Source organism: Hippichthys cyanospilos, chromosome 19, assembly GCF_059441005.1.
Source record: "Hippichthys cyanospilos isolate Australia breed blue-spotted pipefish chromosome 19, RoL_Hcya_1.0, whole genome shotgun sequence".
Classification (NCBI taxonomy): Eukaryota; Metazoa; Chordata; class Actinopteri; order Syngnathiformes; family Syngnathidae; genus Hippichthys; species Hippichthys cyanospilos.
Window position 1 is genome coordinate 15,021,879 of NC_142387.1, and position 13,767 is coordinate 15,035,645.

The window sequence follows — 13,767 nt, forward strand, 5'->3', positions numbered from 1 at the left end:
AGTCAACCCTGAGAACAGGTGAAATGCGGTGGCTAGCTGTACCACTATGTCAATATTAGAGTTTTGTAATCCGTTTATAACCTTTGAAAAATAATACAAGGTAAAAGCTTATTGGTGCAAACAATTTCCTTTCTGAAAATATTAAAGTCTTACATTTGGATGCTGGTAGTGTATACATTATATTTTAGTTTTCGTTATCGTGTCATCTTCCATTCGGATTATTGATGGTGGAGTCAAGACCACGCCAACCGAGACCAGGACATCTTTGAGACTAGCGTGGATCAAGAGCCGTGGGCCTGGAAGGGGGCTCCACCCACCTGTGGTCCCTTCTGAAGGTTTCTGATTTTCCCCAATTTGGGGTTTTTGAGTTTTTCCTTCTCCTTCTGGGAGCTTTGACAGAAGGGGTACCTTACACCGAAAAGATGTATGACTTCTTTTTTCGAAAGAAGTCTCGACATGACCTCTTTTCATCTGTGAAACCCTTTGAGACTTCGGTGATTCAGGACTATACAAATAAAATTTGATTGATTGATTGATTGACTGACTGAAGACCGAGACCAGAGCAAGATTTTTGTAAGTTGAGAAAGAGACAGAGACAGAGCCATTTATGTGCTCCTAGGACCAGCCTTAACACCAAGAGAAATCTCAAGTGCTAAACACTACAGATTATACTGACCAGGCCTGAAGTATTCGTACCTAATTCATCTGAAGCAATGAGAGAGAACCAGACACATTTAGGACGGCTCCTAACCAGAAATGTCATCTCTCACTTTCAGCTCGGCTCTGTGAAATATTCACGGTGGCCATTTAAAATTCAGACGGGACAGGAGAGATGATCGCGTCTCTAAAAATACACTTTTGCAATGTGAGCGAACTTCAAATATTCATCCACGTATGAGTGCACTTTGGCCACCGGTGTTTACTCCCCTCATGTTCGCCGCTTGACAAGAACGTGAGCAGCGCAAGCAGCAGCTGGCATTCTCATGACAGTTTTTTGGGGAGAGTCACAGGTCCACAGGCCGAGGATAGGATTGCATCCCAGATTCAGTGGCGCTAACCGATCTGGAGTTGGTTAGAAGTTTACTGCTGTGGGACACACCCATCATCCGACACGAGCATAATTTCCACCATAAACTTCAATCCAGCAGAAAAGTTTTTAATATTCTGATTGTTACTGCTGTTTTAAGACGAGGGAGTACCCTGCCTTTAACCCATGGTCAGCTGGGCAAAGCTCCAACTCCATCCCGACCCGATGAGAATAACCCATGAAGAGAATGCTTGAAAATCTTTCTATTTTGGTATGGTAGCTTGCTAAATATTAATTTGAACTGAAGAAATTTTGAAATAACTCCAAGCCCCAAGCCTGATTATGATTGACAGGCAAATAGTACTGCGGTAAACTCAACTCAACTGCATCTGCCTCTTTGCGAACTAAGCATCTAGAGGTTCTTGAAAATATGCCATTTTTTTTGGATTGAACTGGACTGCTTGGTGGAAACTAAGCTTTAAGCACACCTGTAAATTAAGCCACATTTACAATGTCGTGTTTGGTGACAGGAATGAGACACGTGAGAACACTAAAACTGCCATACTCAATCCATCCAAGGGTGTGTTGTGACCCCCTAATTTTCCAGGCGCCTAGTGACTCAGTGGCATAATGTCGCAAATCAACTCAATGTTCGGTCCCTGCAAACCTGACATTGGAGACTGGAGGACAGTGAGAACGAGCCAAGGAGTCCATCGCGATGTTGCGAGTCATAAACGAAAAGTCAGGGCCTCCGTAAAAATCCCGAAAGGTTTCCAAGGATCACAAAATTTGATTCCTGCCACGTTGAAGAATATTCCCGATATGCCGAAGGGACCGGCATACCACATTTCCCTTCAACTGGCGTCGCAAGGGAAGAGAGACAGAATTTTGGATGAGGTGCAAGACTTAGTTGCCTTACTCAACATCTTTTGTCTGAGTTTCACAGCTGGACGCTGTTGGTACAAATCGCCTTCCACAGATGAAGCGCTTGGGAAGATGCCATTCCTGGATGATGTCACATTTATGTCCCGGAACGTCAGGATTCAATGTAAACATTGCAGTGGTAACGCGAGGGTTGGGCTGGGCAGCAACGTGAGCATAATGATGGTGTTTAAGAAGTGGTTGTGAGGGATCTAGGGGAGGGAAGATTGGAGAAGATGACTTAAGATTCTTGGAATAGAAACTGTAGACCAATGGTCACTGTCTTCTGGGGTTAGAAATATTTTGATTGTCAAAAAATAACAGATAAACTGCCATCCCGGGGGAGAACATATGGCTTGGGCGGTTTCACCTTTATCCAGGGGGTTCACTGGAGTTCAAGCGAGCTGCTGTAGACACGGATACAGACAGAGAGACAGACTTGAGATTTATTCAGGGAGGGGCCGGTGTGACCAAACAGTGATGTCCTGTATTAGCCCAGGAGAAAAGAATGTCGTCTTTCACTTGAGCGGTAACGTCACCTCGTGGAGAGTCGCTTTCAGCGCCCGGGCCGCGCTCCACGCCTTCCATCCGGTCTGTGAGCTGGCCAGAGGTTGTCCACGTGACTTCAGACATATTCCATTCATTCGGAGGGTGCATTTGGTGGAGGCATCTCGCTGGATCAAAGCATTCATTGAGTGGTGCGTCTTCATGGATGACTTGAGGCGCACTTCGCAAGAACAACAGCCTTTGCTTTTTCCTTTCCAGCCCTGCGCTCTCTGCTTCCCATGTGTCCCGCTGCAGAACGCGGTTATGCAACCGAGGACTCGCCGAAGACAAGACATCTTTGCTCCGGGCACGCAGCAGCTCAGCGGTTCTCTGGAATGTTTTTCTCCAGGAGTTTGTCCAAGGGACCCTGATGAGTTGACGCTTGATGGATTGGAGAACTACAGTACTTGGTTAAACCGGTCATTGTACTTTACTGCAAACGTGTCCTAACATTAAAAACTCAAGTCTCTGTTTTTTTTTCTAAACACACAAGCCATGATTGTGTAATTTTAGCACAAGTTTGAAACAAATCTACAAAAGGGATCTTGATGAACATGCTTGATTTACATCATGTAAAACAAGTTTAATAGTTAGAACACCATGTCATGTTTTCTCATGTTTTTATTGGGTAAGTCAAATCAAATAAAAAATAAACGCTTGATTGACTCTTTGTGCTCGGTACAGGAAATAGATTTCATCCGACTATACCGAGACCAGAAATACAGACTATTTTCGCGCCATTATTTCCCACAACGGTAACGCAACTAGACTTCCTAATAGCGATGTCACTTAGTTTTCGGCCTTTCAGTTTTACGAGCGACACAGCGGGATAACGGGGAGCAAACGGCAAAAGATAGCCTTGCATAACTTTGTCATTCTATGAGGTAATAAAACAAGAACGATCTTCCCCGACCCCAAACATACCCGGTGTAATTCATTCCATCATTTGTCAGTATTATGCAAGTCAAATAATGTGAGACTTAGTTACGTAAGATAAAAGTGATTGGATCAGTTTCCCATCAGATCTTCTAAAGCCAGAGTTCAGGAAAAGAGTTACACGTGGATGCTGTCCCAAAACCTTGCTGAAAAACCAAACGACGTACAACTGTAAGTCGTTAGTGACGTCAGTGTGTGTGCTACTGTAAAGCGCAACAGACGCAGGAAGGTCTGCCCGGGGTGACGTCGGAGCATCCAGATTGAACGACAGATGGCTTCACGATGCCATTGACTGATGCTGGCCGGTCTGAAAGGAAGGAGGGGCTGGGCGGCGTTAGCTGGGTGTCCACGTCAGAGCTTGACGCCGGGCCCGAGTGAGCGAGAGCTACCCGTTAATCATTAAATCTGTTTCTAATCTGTTGACAGGAGAGTGGATGTTATCTACTGGATACACTATTTAATAACCCGGCGCCGATAAACACACCGTGACCACACGGCACATAAATACGATGAGCGTTCCCTGGCGAGTCAACGGAATTAGGGCTCGCGGTTGGGGCTGAAGGTGAAAGGTTACATGTGAGTACCGCGAGCGCCAGACAAGACACTTCTGCAGAGACCAAAGGCCAAGCAGGTGGATGTCGACCATTTATCTTCACTTGGGCACCTGCAGTAGGTTACATGTGTTTTAAAAATCATCCCATGACAGTTTCTGGAAGCCGGTTGAGAACATTTTTCTTTTCTGGCAATAAATGTTCCTCCCAATTGAATACAGGATTACATCGTAGTAAAACGGCTTCCTGCCCTTAAGCTGTCAGACGATTTAACCTTGCACTGTTTCAAGCAGTGAGAAGAATAGAGCTGAAATCAAAAGTATGCGGTTAGTTTCATCAGGAGACCGTTAACCTGCCAGCTTCTTACATAAGCAGGACAGGACAAAGGGCCATGGTTAAAAGGCTCGAAAAGGTGCGATGACACACTGACAAATTGGGATAAATTTAGAGCTCATTAGTTCAGCAAACCGCCGAGGTTAAATTGGTCAAAGGACAAACTGAGAGAGTGGACAGGGGCGGGCTAGCCCCGTAGGTCCACAGCAATCACCTAAGGGCGGAGGTACCGCTGGCCACTCTAATCCCGTTAGCTTTGCAGAGATCAGCGGCTAAACTAAGCAAACCGCACTCATTCAGTCCCTTTGACCGGATTGTTTCCATACACTCTTTGTTGCCTTCAAGCGGGGTACAATAAAATCATAATGACAATGGGGACAGATCTGAGCTTTCTTATGATCAAAGGCAGCTCAACCGCCAGCGCCGGTCTCCAAAAGTTTAGCTGGAGTGATTTAACCTGTTGTGTGATGTTAGCATACGCCTATTGTGGTACACGTTTTTGGAACATACATGCAAACCTATCCACCAAATGTTGTTCAAATTGGAGATGACAGTGATTTACAAGTTGTTGGACAGCTCCAGTTCAATTTCACCATCCACACCCTGGCTTGATTACCAGCAGATTTGTTGAATTGAGAAATCATTTTAATGGCATCTTTGAGACACCATGAAGAAGGTGACTAGGTCCAAGCAACCATTTCAGTTAAAAGAGATTCAAGAACAAATGAGAAACAAATCATTTCTACTGTTATGTCAATCTGGAAAGTTTCCAAAGCCATCTCGAAGGCTTTGGGACACTTGCGAACCACAGGCGCTCACGGCCATAATCCACAAATGCAGAAAATTCAGAAGCATTACAAAAGAAGCCAAATCCGCATCCAAAGTCCTGCAGACCTGGTTCAGGTCAGTGATTATCATTTCACCACAGAAAAGACACTGAGAAAAACGTAATTAGGTTGAGGAGTTTTGTCAGGAGCCCCACTGGAGGAGATAAGCCTCGAGGAATGACTCCAGCTAGTGTTCAAGTCCCTGCAACCATCTCAGATGTTTTCCTGCACCGCGACCTTCGGCCGAAGAGTAGCGGCCAACGCTCCGGTATGAAGCGAGCGGGCCTCGGCCCCGAGAATGAGACGACGTAATGCGAGACCTCCGCGACAGAAGGTAGGGGGCGATGACGGCGAGGAGGAAAGGGGAGATTAGTTTTACCGTCGCCAGGTAACGCTCGCAAACAATGTCAAAGCAAAAAGGAACGTGGGGCAATTAGAGTGGAAGGCTGCGTAATAAGCAGGTGACAAAGAGCAGCTTTCCATCCATGAAAACAACACGAGTAATGAAATTATTCCAAAAATGCTCATGCTGCCGTGTGGAGTTTTGGCTTCGATGTGAGGAGGTTAGCCATGCCAACAGATTCCTCGCGCTAACAGTCTTGTGGACTGATTGCGTTAGCACATTAGGAGTCAATATCTCCTTGTTTTCCCGCATCTTTCACAGTCGTGACCAGATAGGACGCGTGGGCTGCAGAGCGTGAAGATGCTGCGGCTTTGATTAAAAGCTCCGCTTCGTGAGTCCGAAGGACCGCAAATGCCCGAGATCAAGTACTCAGTGGCCCGAGTGAAAACAGATGACCTCAGCTTTCGCTAAATTGCAACGTTGGCCTAAATTTTTTATTTCTTCAACAGGCTGTAAAAAAGCACGTCCTGTTATGCGGTTGTCCAAAAAGCACACAGTGGTCTTTTCAAAACACAAGCACCGATGGAAAATGTCAGCTAATAAAAAAATAAAAAAAACATTGGACCAGTGCGGGGCTCAGAAATAAATATGCGCGCGGTGGCGAGCCGTCCAGCCCGGGTCTCCGAGGGAGAAGGTGACGCAATTTGAGCCGGGCGGGTTGGGCCGCGGATGGAGAAGAGGGGCACAAGTATGTTGACTATTGGACCCCCACCGCCACCCCCTCCCACCACCACATCCACGGCAGTCCCGCCCAAAGCTGAGGCCCATCTGGAGAGCCTCGTGACCCGGCTGATTGAAAGCAGTTGGAGCTGACGGTGAGATACGGACACTGGAATGTTGGGAGTGTGGAAAGGCCCGGAATAAAGCGCGTCGAGGAGGTGTGCGCATTGCACATTGCCTCCGAATACGTGCATGTGTGCGGCCACATGGCCCGTTCAGCTCCAGCCCCCTGGTCATCAATCACCTAAGAATAAAAGTCTTGATACCGCTTGATGAATAGGGCCCCCTAATCTGCTTGACTCCATTACGTGCACGCGGCGTGTATTTATAAACGTGCGTTTTCCGACTCCGTCCACGCGAAGGGACATTCTCAAACTGTCAGGTGAAGCGCCGGATGGGGCTGTGACCATCGATCGCGAGGCCGTTTCGGCCAATCGGAAGGTTCGAGGCACTGGCAAAAAAAAAATCTGAAACCGGCCCTTGTTCCCATGCTAAATCCTGGGAACAATCAAACTTTCATCGTTTAAGGTTATGGGGCGAAGATTGAAACGTTTTTCTCGAGACCTCAAGAGCCCAAATCATACGTCAATACAAAGTAGTCAGTTTAATTCATCAATAAATAAAGCTCCGCGGTTTAATACAGGCGGGCACAATCCCGTTTTCGGCTATTTTCGAAGCTGGGATGTCACAAAAGCCATGTGAATCGCGATATAACGGCTGTGTGCTAGCGCCCTCTGCTGGGGAAGGTTTGAAACATCTGTTGGCTACTGTGTCTAGAAATCTCCTCTACCACAAATTCAAACATAATGTATGACATGTAATTGCATATTCCCTGCTTGCTAGCTACTAAAATATCACTTCCGGTTGCCCTAGCGGTGGATAGAGCAATTGCATTTCCATCTCTCTTTAAAATAAACTTGTTAGCTTTAGAAAATCGGTCTTCCAAAGTAAATGCAGACGTTTGCAAAAGTTTTGGACGTAAAGGATTATAAATACGGATTAATTTGGTAATCGATTGGCTGTTGATTAATCGATTAACCATTCCAGCTCCGATAATAATACAAGTATGATCCAGCATGACACAGTTTTAAATTGCAATATTTACTGTCTATTGGCTACAAGGACTCCGTACAGGTTCATCCTCGATACCGCCCCCCTTTTGTTTTCCTCGTCCAAAACTGAAGGTTTTTACGGAAACCCCACAGTGGTATCGTTCTCTAAATGGAAACCAGGACAAGGATCCTAATGGTTGCTGACGGAGCATCCCGCAGATGATCTTCACTGCTGTCCACCCCAACGGGGGACGCGCCGCGCGGTTAGCGTCGAGCTTGTGTTTTACTGCCTAATTCAATAATGAGCTGACTGGGAGAAAGTTGCACCACCCCTTTCAAAAGAAATAAAAAAATAAAACAGTGTGGTTAGGAGTTAAGCAGTTTGGTTTTTACCCTAAGCCGTGCGGCTTGGAATCTGTCATTGACACTTTTATAATCCTTTTTAGACCTGCTAACCGAACTGTGCGAGAACCTTACTGGATTGTGTTTTGCAAATGAAATCCTTCCATCCATAGCTCATTAGAATCGGATGGTAGGTAGACTGACCGTCTGCAGGGCTTATATCGTAAATCTTAAATAACTAAATGTTCAAAAAATGCCATTTGCCTCAATTTGGGTGAGGAAAAACCTTGTAGCATGGCATGTTTTTGGAATCTGGGCTAGAGGCTCCAAACCTCAGAACTGTGAGGCAGACGTGCCAACCACCAGTCCACCGTCCTGCCGCAACCAAATCCAAGTCATCGAAATGAATACCAACTTGGTTTGCCCGTTTCCTTCCTTTAGCACTCTGCGAAATTGGCCAATCGTTGACAAAAACGCTCGCCCGGTGCGACTATGAAGTCATCACTGCATTTTAAGCGCCAATCTTGGCGGGAGCTGAGAACCATTTTGGAAAATGTATTAAATCACCATTATTTCTGATATTTTCACGATCCAAAGGCGAAAAAACTACAGTTGGCTGACAGGTCAGAGACTGGAAGACTCGAAAGCGGCCACACCCGAAACCAGCTGGAAACAATAAGAACTCCTCATCTTTTCCTTCTCTGCTGCATCTCTTCTCCCTTCCTGTTTGCACCTCCTTGACATAAGGATCTCCTTCTTGTCAAGCCCTCCTTCTTTTGTTTTTGGGGGGGCCCCCGAAAGCGATGCGGTGAAGGGTGCCTTGTCACACACCGCAATCAACACTCATCTACCGGGTCAGCCTTTCTGTGTGTCTTTGGCACTCGACAATACCGGTCTTTTCTTTTTTAGAAAACGCAACTGCAGCCAGGAAGAAACAGATGGATGTAATTTGTGCGAGAACAGAAGAAAACGGCCACGGTGAACGGTAATCACCCCGTGTCGTCGCCGATCGCGATTCACACATTCACCCTTTCGCGTGTTTCTTGCGCTCTTCCGAAAAGATTTCGCAAAGCGCTGTGAGAATACAAACGAATACAATAGCAATACAATACAGCGATACAAAACCAATTATTCAATGATCAATTTGACGATTATTTTGCCGAATAATCGAGGAATGTTGATCGTGGCGCATTGCACCGAAGGAACGCGGGTTGCGGCGTTTTCTCGGATTCTTTCTTGCCGCTAAATGACAAAAGGGGCGTCTACCTGGGTTGCTACCGAGGCGACGCGCTCTCATGACAAAAGCGGATAACACTCTGTTAATGTTAGATGTTATTTTTAGGGCTGTAACAAGTCAAGTTTTATATGGATGCATTGCCATCAGTGAAGCAATTTTCCAGCAGATGACCCATGAGCTATCTTCAAAGTTGCCCAAAAAAAATAGTAAAGTAGTGGTTCTCAAACGGGGGCACGGGTACCCTTGGGGGTATTTGAAGGAACTCCAGGGGGTACTCAAGGTTTTAAATAAAACAAACAATGAAAAATGCCTAAATTCTTTCAAAATAATTATAATAAACTCCCCCATTACTAGAATCGTTCGATGCCACCTCTCGTTACCTGTCAAGTTAATTATTTATTTTTGTGAACAGATCTCCCTTACGATCCCAAAAGAAGACACTTTAATTTGAATATTTTTCCATGGGCAAATTTATTTATAATTACTTCTTTTTGAGAACAGGTTTGACACTTTATTTTGAGAATTTTTTGAGGACAAATATTTCCTAGTAATTAATGATTTCTTTTCTGTGAACAGATCTCAGCTGTAATCCCAAATCAGGAAGATTTAGGTTCATTTTTTTTCCTGTGGACAAATATTTATTTATAATTATTTCTTTATGAGAACAGGTCTGACATTTCATGTTGATTATTTTTTGTGGACACATATTTATTAATGATTATTTCCTGCTCCCCCTGTGAGGATTGCTGTCCACACACAAACACATTCGGTATCACTTTGCATTGGCGACCTCCAATTCTGAGGTAGTCAGATTGCCTTTATGCTCAATTCATCATGGTTTGCGAGGTGTGGTATTGCTGTGGTGACAAGGCGATGGGCGTCATTTAGTGGCGTCCAATTGCATGTTCTGGTTGCCAAAGCGACCAATCAACACCTCTTCTACCACGATGGGGGGGTGCGGAGGTAAGGACAGCAGAAGGGCGCCCCGGCCCCTTCGAACGACGGAAGATTACAAGAAAGTAAATAAGAGTGATTAGAACTTATAAATAAAGAACAAACAACAGCTCTCCACTCAAGAAGAAGTTCGTATGTCGGATCATTCGCAAGTCGAGGCAACATTTGATAACCGCTCCTTGAGAGAGGGTCTGAGGGGGTTGGGCAAGGGAGGAGCTCGGCGTTTTAAGACGGCATCATAACACGTTGAGCTGTCGCAAGCTCCTCCCCGACATGTCTGCATTGCACCAAAGGGACGCAGGCTACTGCGTCTTCACCGAGATTGCCGCTAAATGCCAGAAGGAGCGTCTATAAGCGCTGTTGTCGCGGCGACGCACCCTGAAGACAAAAGGACTCAGCGACATAGGTGGCGATGGGCATTTTTTCCCTTTTTACCCCACAAATAATCAAGCGCCGTCTGTTAACCGCAGCACACAAACAAACACCTTGGGCGCACGTATGTCTGGGGGATTACGTACGGAGAAAGACGAGGGGGAGGGGGGGAACGGTGACAGCGCGAGGTGAATCAGCATTCCGCTCACGAGCCAAAGTGCTGAGCTCGAATTTACGGCAAACGTGTCCCGAAAGCCCCCGCGGATGACGAAGCATACCCCCACTCAAAAAGGAGGATTTCTTGCTCTTCTTTCAGCGGGGGTATCACGTGTGACCTACTTGTGTATAATCTTCTGCCAGGTCGAACGTGCTGGCTGTGTGTCAACATTACCGCAGGAGGTCATGTTGAGCTACAGTTGGGAGGTTAAAGCTACACGGTAGAGTCAACCAACCGCCATATCGCTATTATTTACACTATACCCCAGATTGTTTTTTTTTTTATTTTAACAGTATACACGCAAGTCCAGATTTAGTTGAGTGCATTCCAACAATAACGCGTTGTGCCACAACAAGCCGGTCGGCAATGAAGAGAACAGTACGCTCAATTTTATCTGGGGATGACAAACTGCTTGAAGCGAGAACTGCACGAGGAAATTCTCCTCTTGTCCGAAATGGAATTTCTTCCCTTTTCCGAACAGAGAGAGAGTAAAAGATACGATGAAATACTTTCAAAAATTGGCGTTATACATTCACGCAATGGATTGAAAACAATCTTGAAAACATCATCAGCGACTGCATCGACTTTTAGCAATTAGAATGCCAGGAATAAGCGTGTTTTTTTTGGATCGGGGTAAAAAAGTCAATATCTCCCACATGTTCGATGATGAGTCTCACTAACATTCTTCTTGAGAGTGTGTTGGAAGTTTTATGACACGTCGTCCCTCCCTCGCTTTTTTTTTCTCTTCAGAGGTATTCACAGCCACTGGGTGGCTTTCATATGCTAATGGTCGAACCGATTGTGAGGGCCAACAGCCTGGAATGCTTCACCACAAAGGAGAAATGAGATGGAAGGAGAGCGCGGAGAAAAGGCACAGACGGACACATCAGACCAAGCCGGGCTGAAGCACATGCGAGGCCGAGAGTCTCTGGATGAAAAATCCTCGGGTTTTCATTCCTAACTTGCAATAAACTCGCAATAAAACACGACGGGCCAGGGACATTATCATCGCTTTCACGCATTTGAATCTCGCATTCACACAGTAATGAGAGGCCCACAGCGGGCGGCTCGGGGGGGGGCTTCCCACTGAGTTGGGAGTGGCCCTTGTTGGGGTAACGGATGATGAGGTGGTGCGCAGAACACCAGACAGTTCTCCCGCTGACATTCAGAGTTCAGAGGCCAGGAGACAAAGAAAAGGGCCCACGTACACCCTTGCGTCCATCCCAACCCTTCGGGGACCCAGAGCAGGTGCGCCAATTAGGGTCCCCTGGGCTCTCCCCTCTCTGCCTGGATGCTCCAAATAATTGGTCTCTTCAAGTATGAATTATTAATCCTTGTCACCCTTTCAGGTTTTTGACAGAAGTGAATTCATGTCAGGAAGCTATGACACGCCAGCCTGGTTGAGCCTAGGTGTCATGTTCCAACTCACCACAGCAAAGCGAACTGGAGAGGGAGGGACTGTCTAGTCTTGCGGAACGACACATGAAGGATTAACGAAATCGATGCATGATTTTAATTTCTGGTTTTAGGACTGTAGGAATAAACACAGGAAAGTCGATTGAAGTTTTTCTGCTTTGCGTTACGAAGCAAAATGAATTGTTGGTCCTTTCCCACCAGGTGTTAGCTTGTAAATATTTCACAAGGCCTCGGCACAAAGGACGTCTTCAGCACCTCAGACAGCAGTTGGCCGGCCGTAAAACAAGACGCCTATCAGTTCCGCGCAAGCAATTTCGCCGAAATTGAATTAGGGCAGGCCGGAGAGCGGCACGGCCGGCGAGCCTTTCTTTGCTGGTCACATCAAGCTTGTGCCGCCCCAAAAAACGGCTACAATGAGCTGCCTGTATGAGTGTCCAATCAAAGGGCCTAAACAGAACAGAGGAGATGACTTCTGAGCATGTACAGACAGATGATGCATAGACTATAACACAAAAGAACACTGTATGCGACTTTATAGCTTACAGTACGCATCCGATATGGAAAATGGAAACATTTCAAACTTTTCACCCTTGGGCAGCAAAATTCCCACATAAAATGTGCACCAATCACAAGTTTATCTATTTGGGATCGCTGTACTCGTTCTTAAAATGTCACAAGATGCTGCTGAATGTCAAAACGGGAAAGTCGTAGCGATGTATCAGCCCTGACTATATAAAAAATGTCAACACCGGGATGAATTTGTGGCAAAACAGGGACAGTCTTTAGTATTCTGATTGGAGTCAAACGAAAGATATCTCAGGAAATAACTTAACAAGGCGCATTTTGTCAAATCCAATCGCGTCCATGGCGCCCCATCCCCCGGGGACAGCGGCAGGCACGCAAGGGGCTGCGAGCGCGGGGACACTCGGAGGTCAGCATGCCGGGCACGCCACAGTTTCCACTTCCACGCCGTGCGGCTCAATGAATGCCGGCTATTAATACTGCGGATATCAGGGATGCCATTCCTGGAAACCCCGGGGAGAGCGTTAAAGTTGATGCTACAGACCTGACCGTTCCAGGCACAGTAGAGATCACAGACCAGGCTCCAGTTGTTGTTGAGCATACAGTCCAGAACTTTCAGATGAGACATCTTGTGCTCCTCCGAGGTAGCCGGCGTTGGTCTTTAGCGTCGAGTCGCGAACCGCGCCGCGGCGTTGTCCCTCCGGGCCACGCCGACAGACGGGAGGGTGCCAGGAGGGCAGGGCGACATCGGGGGCATCTCCGTACCCATCTGTGAGCCCGGCAGGCACCCTGCCGGCTTGGGCCGCGCGTCAATTAGCGTATGTTAATGATTCCATAGCATCATCCAAAGCAACTTTCCCAGGAGAGAAAGTGCCGTCCATTTGTCTCCGGGCATGCGGGAGAGGCATCGCCATGGTTACCCTGCTCCACCAGCGAGGCGGTCTGTAGCTGCCGGCGCTCGTCTCCGCATCTGTGTCGCAGCGAGTGCGAACGAGCACGGCCGCAATGCAGGACTTCACCTGCCGTGGACTTTTAACCTCCTGTTTCCCGGAATCTGGCAGAATGTCGGGTTGGCTCAAGTGCGCCTGCCAGTGAATCATTCCGGGAGTTACTTTAAATCCCTGACCATCGTTTTGCCGGTGAAACCTCCCAAGATGCCGTCAAAGCCATGATTAATGGGAGTAATTGTAAAGAAAGATTAGTATGAGCGTCGTATTTCTGTGAAATGTACTACATTGAAACTGTTAGTCAATAACTTACGATGACACGCGTTTGATTCATGAATTTTGAAAAAAGGTCATGACTAAAGACTCTTGGAGGTGGAGACAAGAGGCAAGACCGAGACTGTATATGAATCCAACAAAAAGTTATCTCTTTTTTTTTCTTATTGT

The 13,767-nt window shown here is 46.6% G+C and overlaps 1 protein-coding gene across 3 annotated transcripts in view; it reads right to left on the bottom strand.

The window, feature by feature from the left end:
- arhgap21a (Rho GTPase activating protein 21a) overlaps positions 1–13,767 on the bottom strand; it is a 53,898-nt gene that overhangs the window by 32,964 nt on the left and 7,167 nt on the right. For 2 of the 3 annotated variants that reach the window (XM_088401625.1, XM_088401624.1), the window contains exon 1: positions 12,921–13,025. The exons of the other annotated variant lie outside the window; for it this stretch is intronic. In XM_088401625.1, the coding sequence (XP_088257751.1) occupies positions 12,921–13,004 (84 nt within the window). In that variant the 5' untranslated portion in view covers positions 13,005–13,025. Of the gene's footprint in view, positions 1–12,920; positions 13,026–13,767 lie in introns of those variants that run through there. 3 annotated transcript variants of the gene reach the window in all.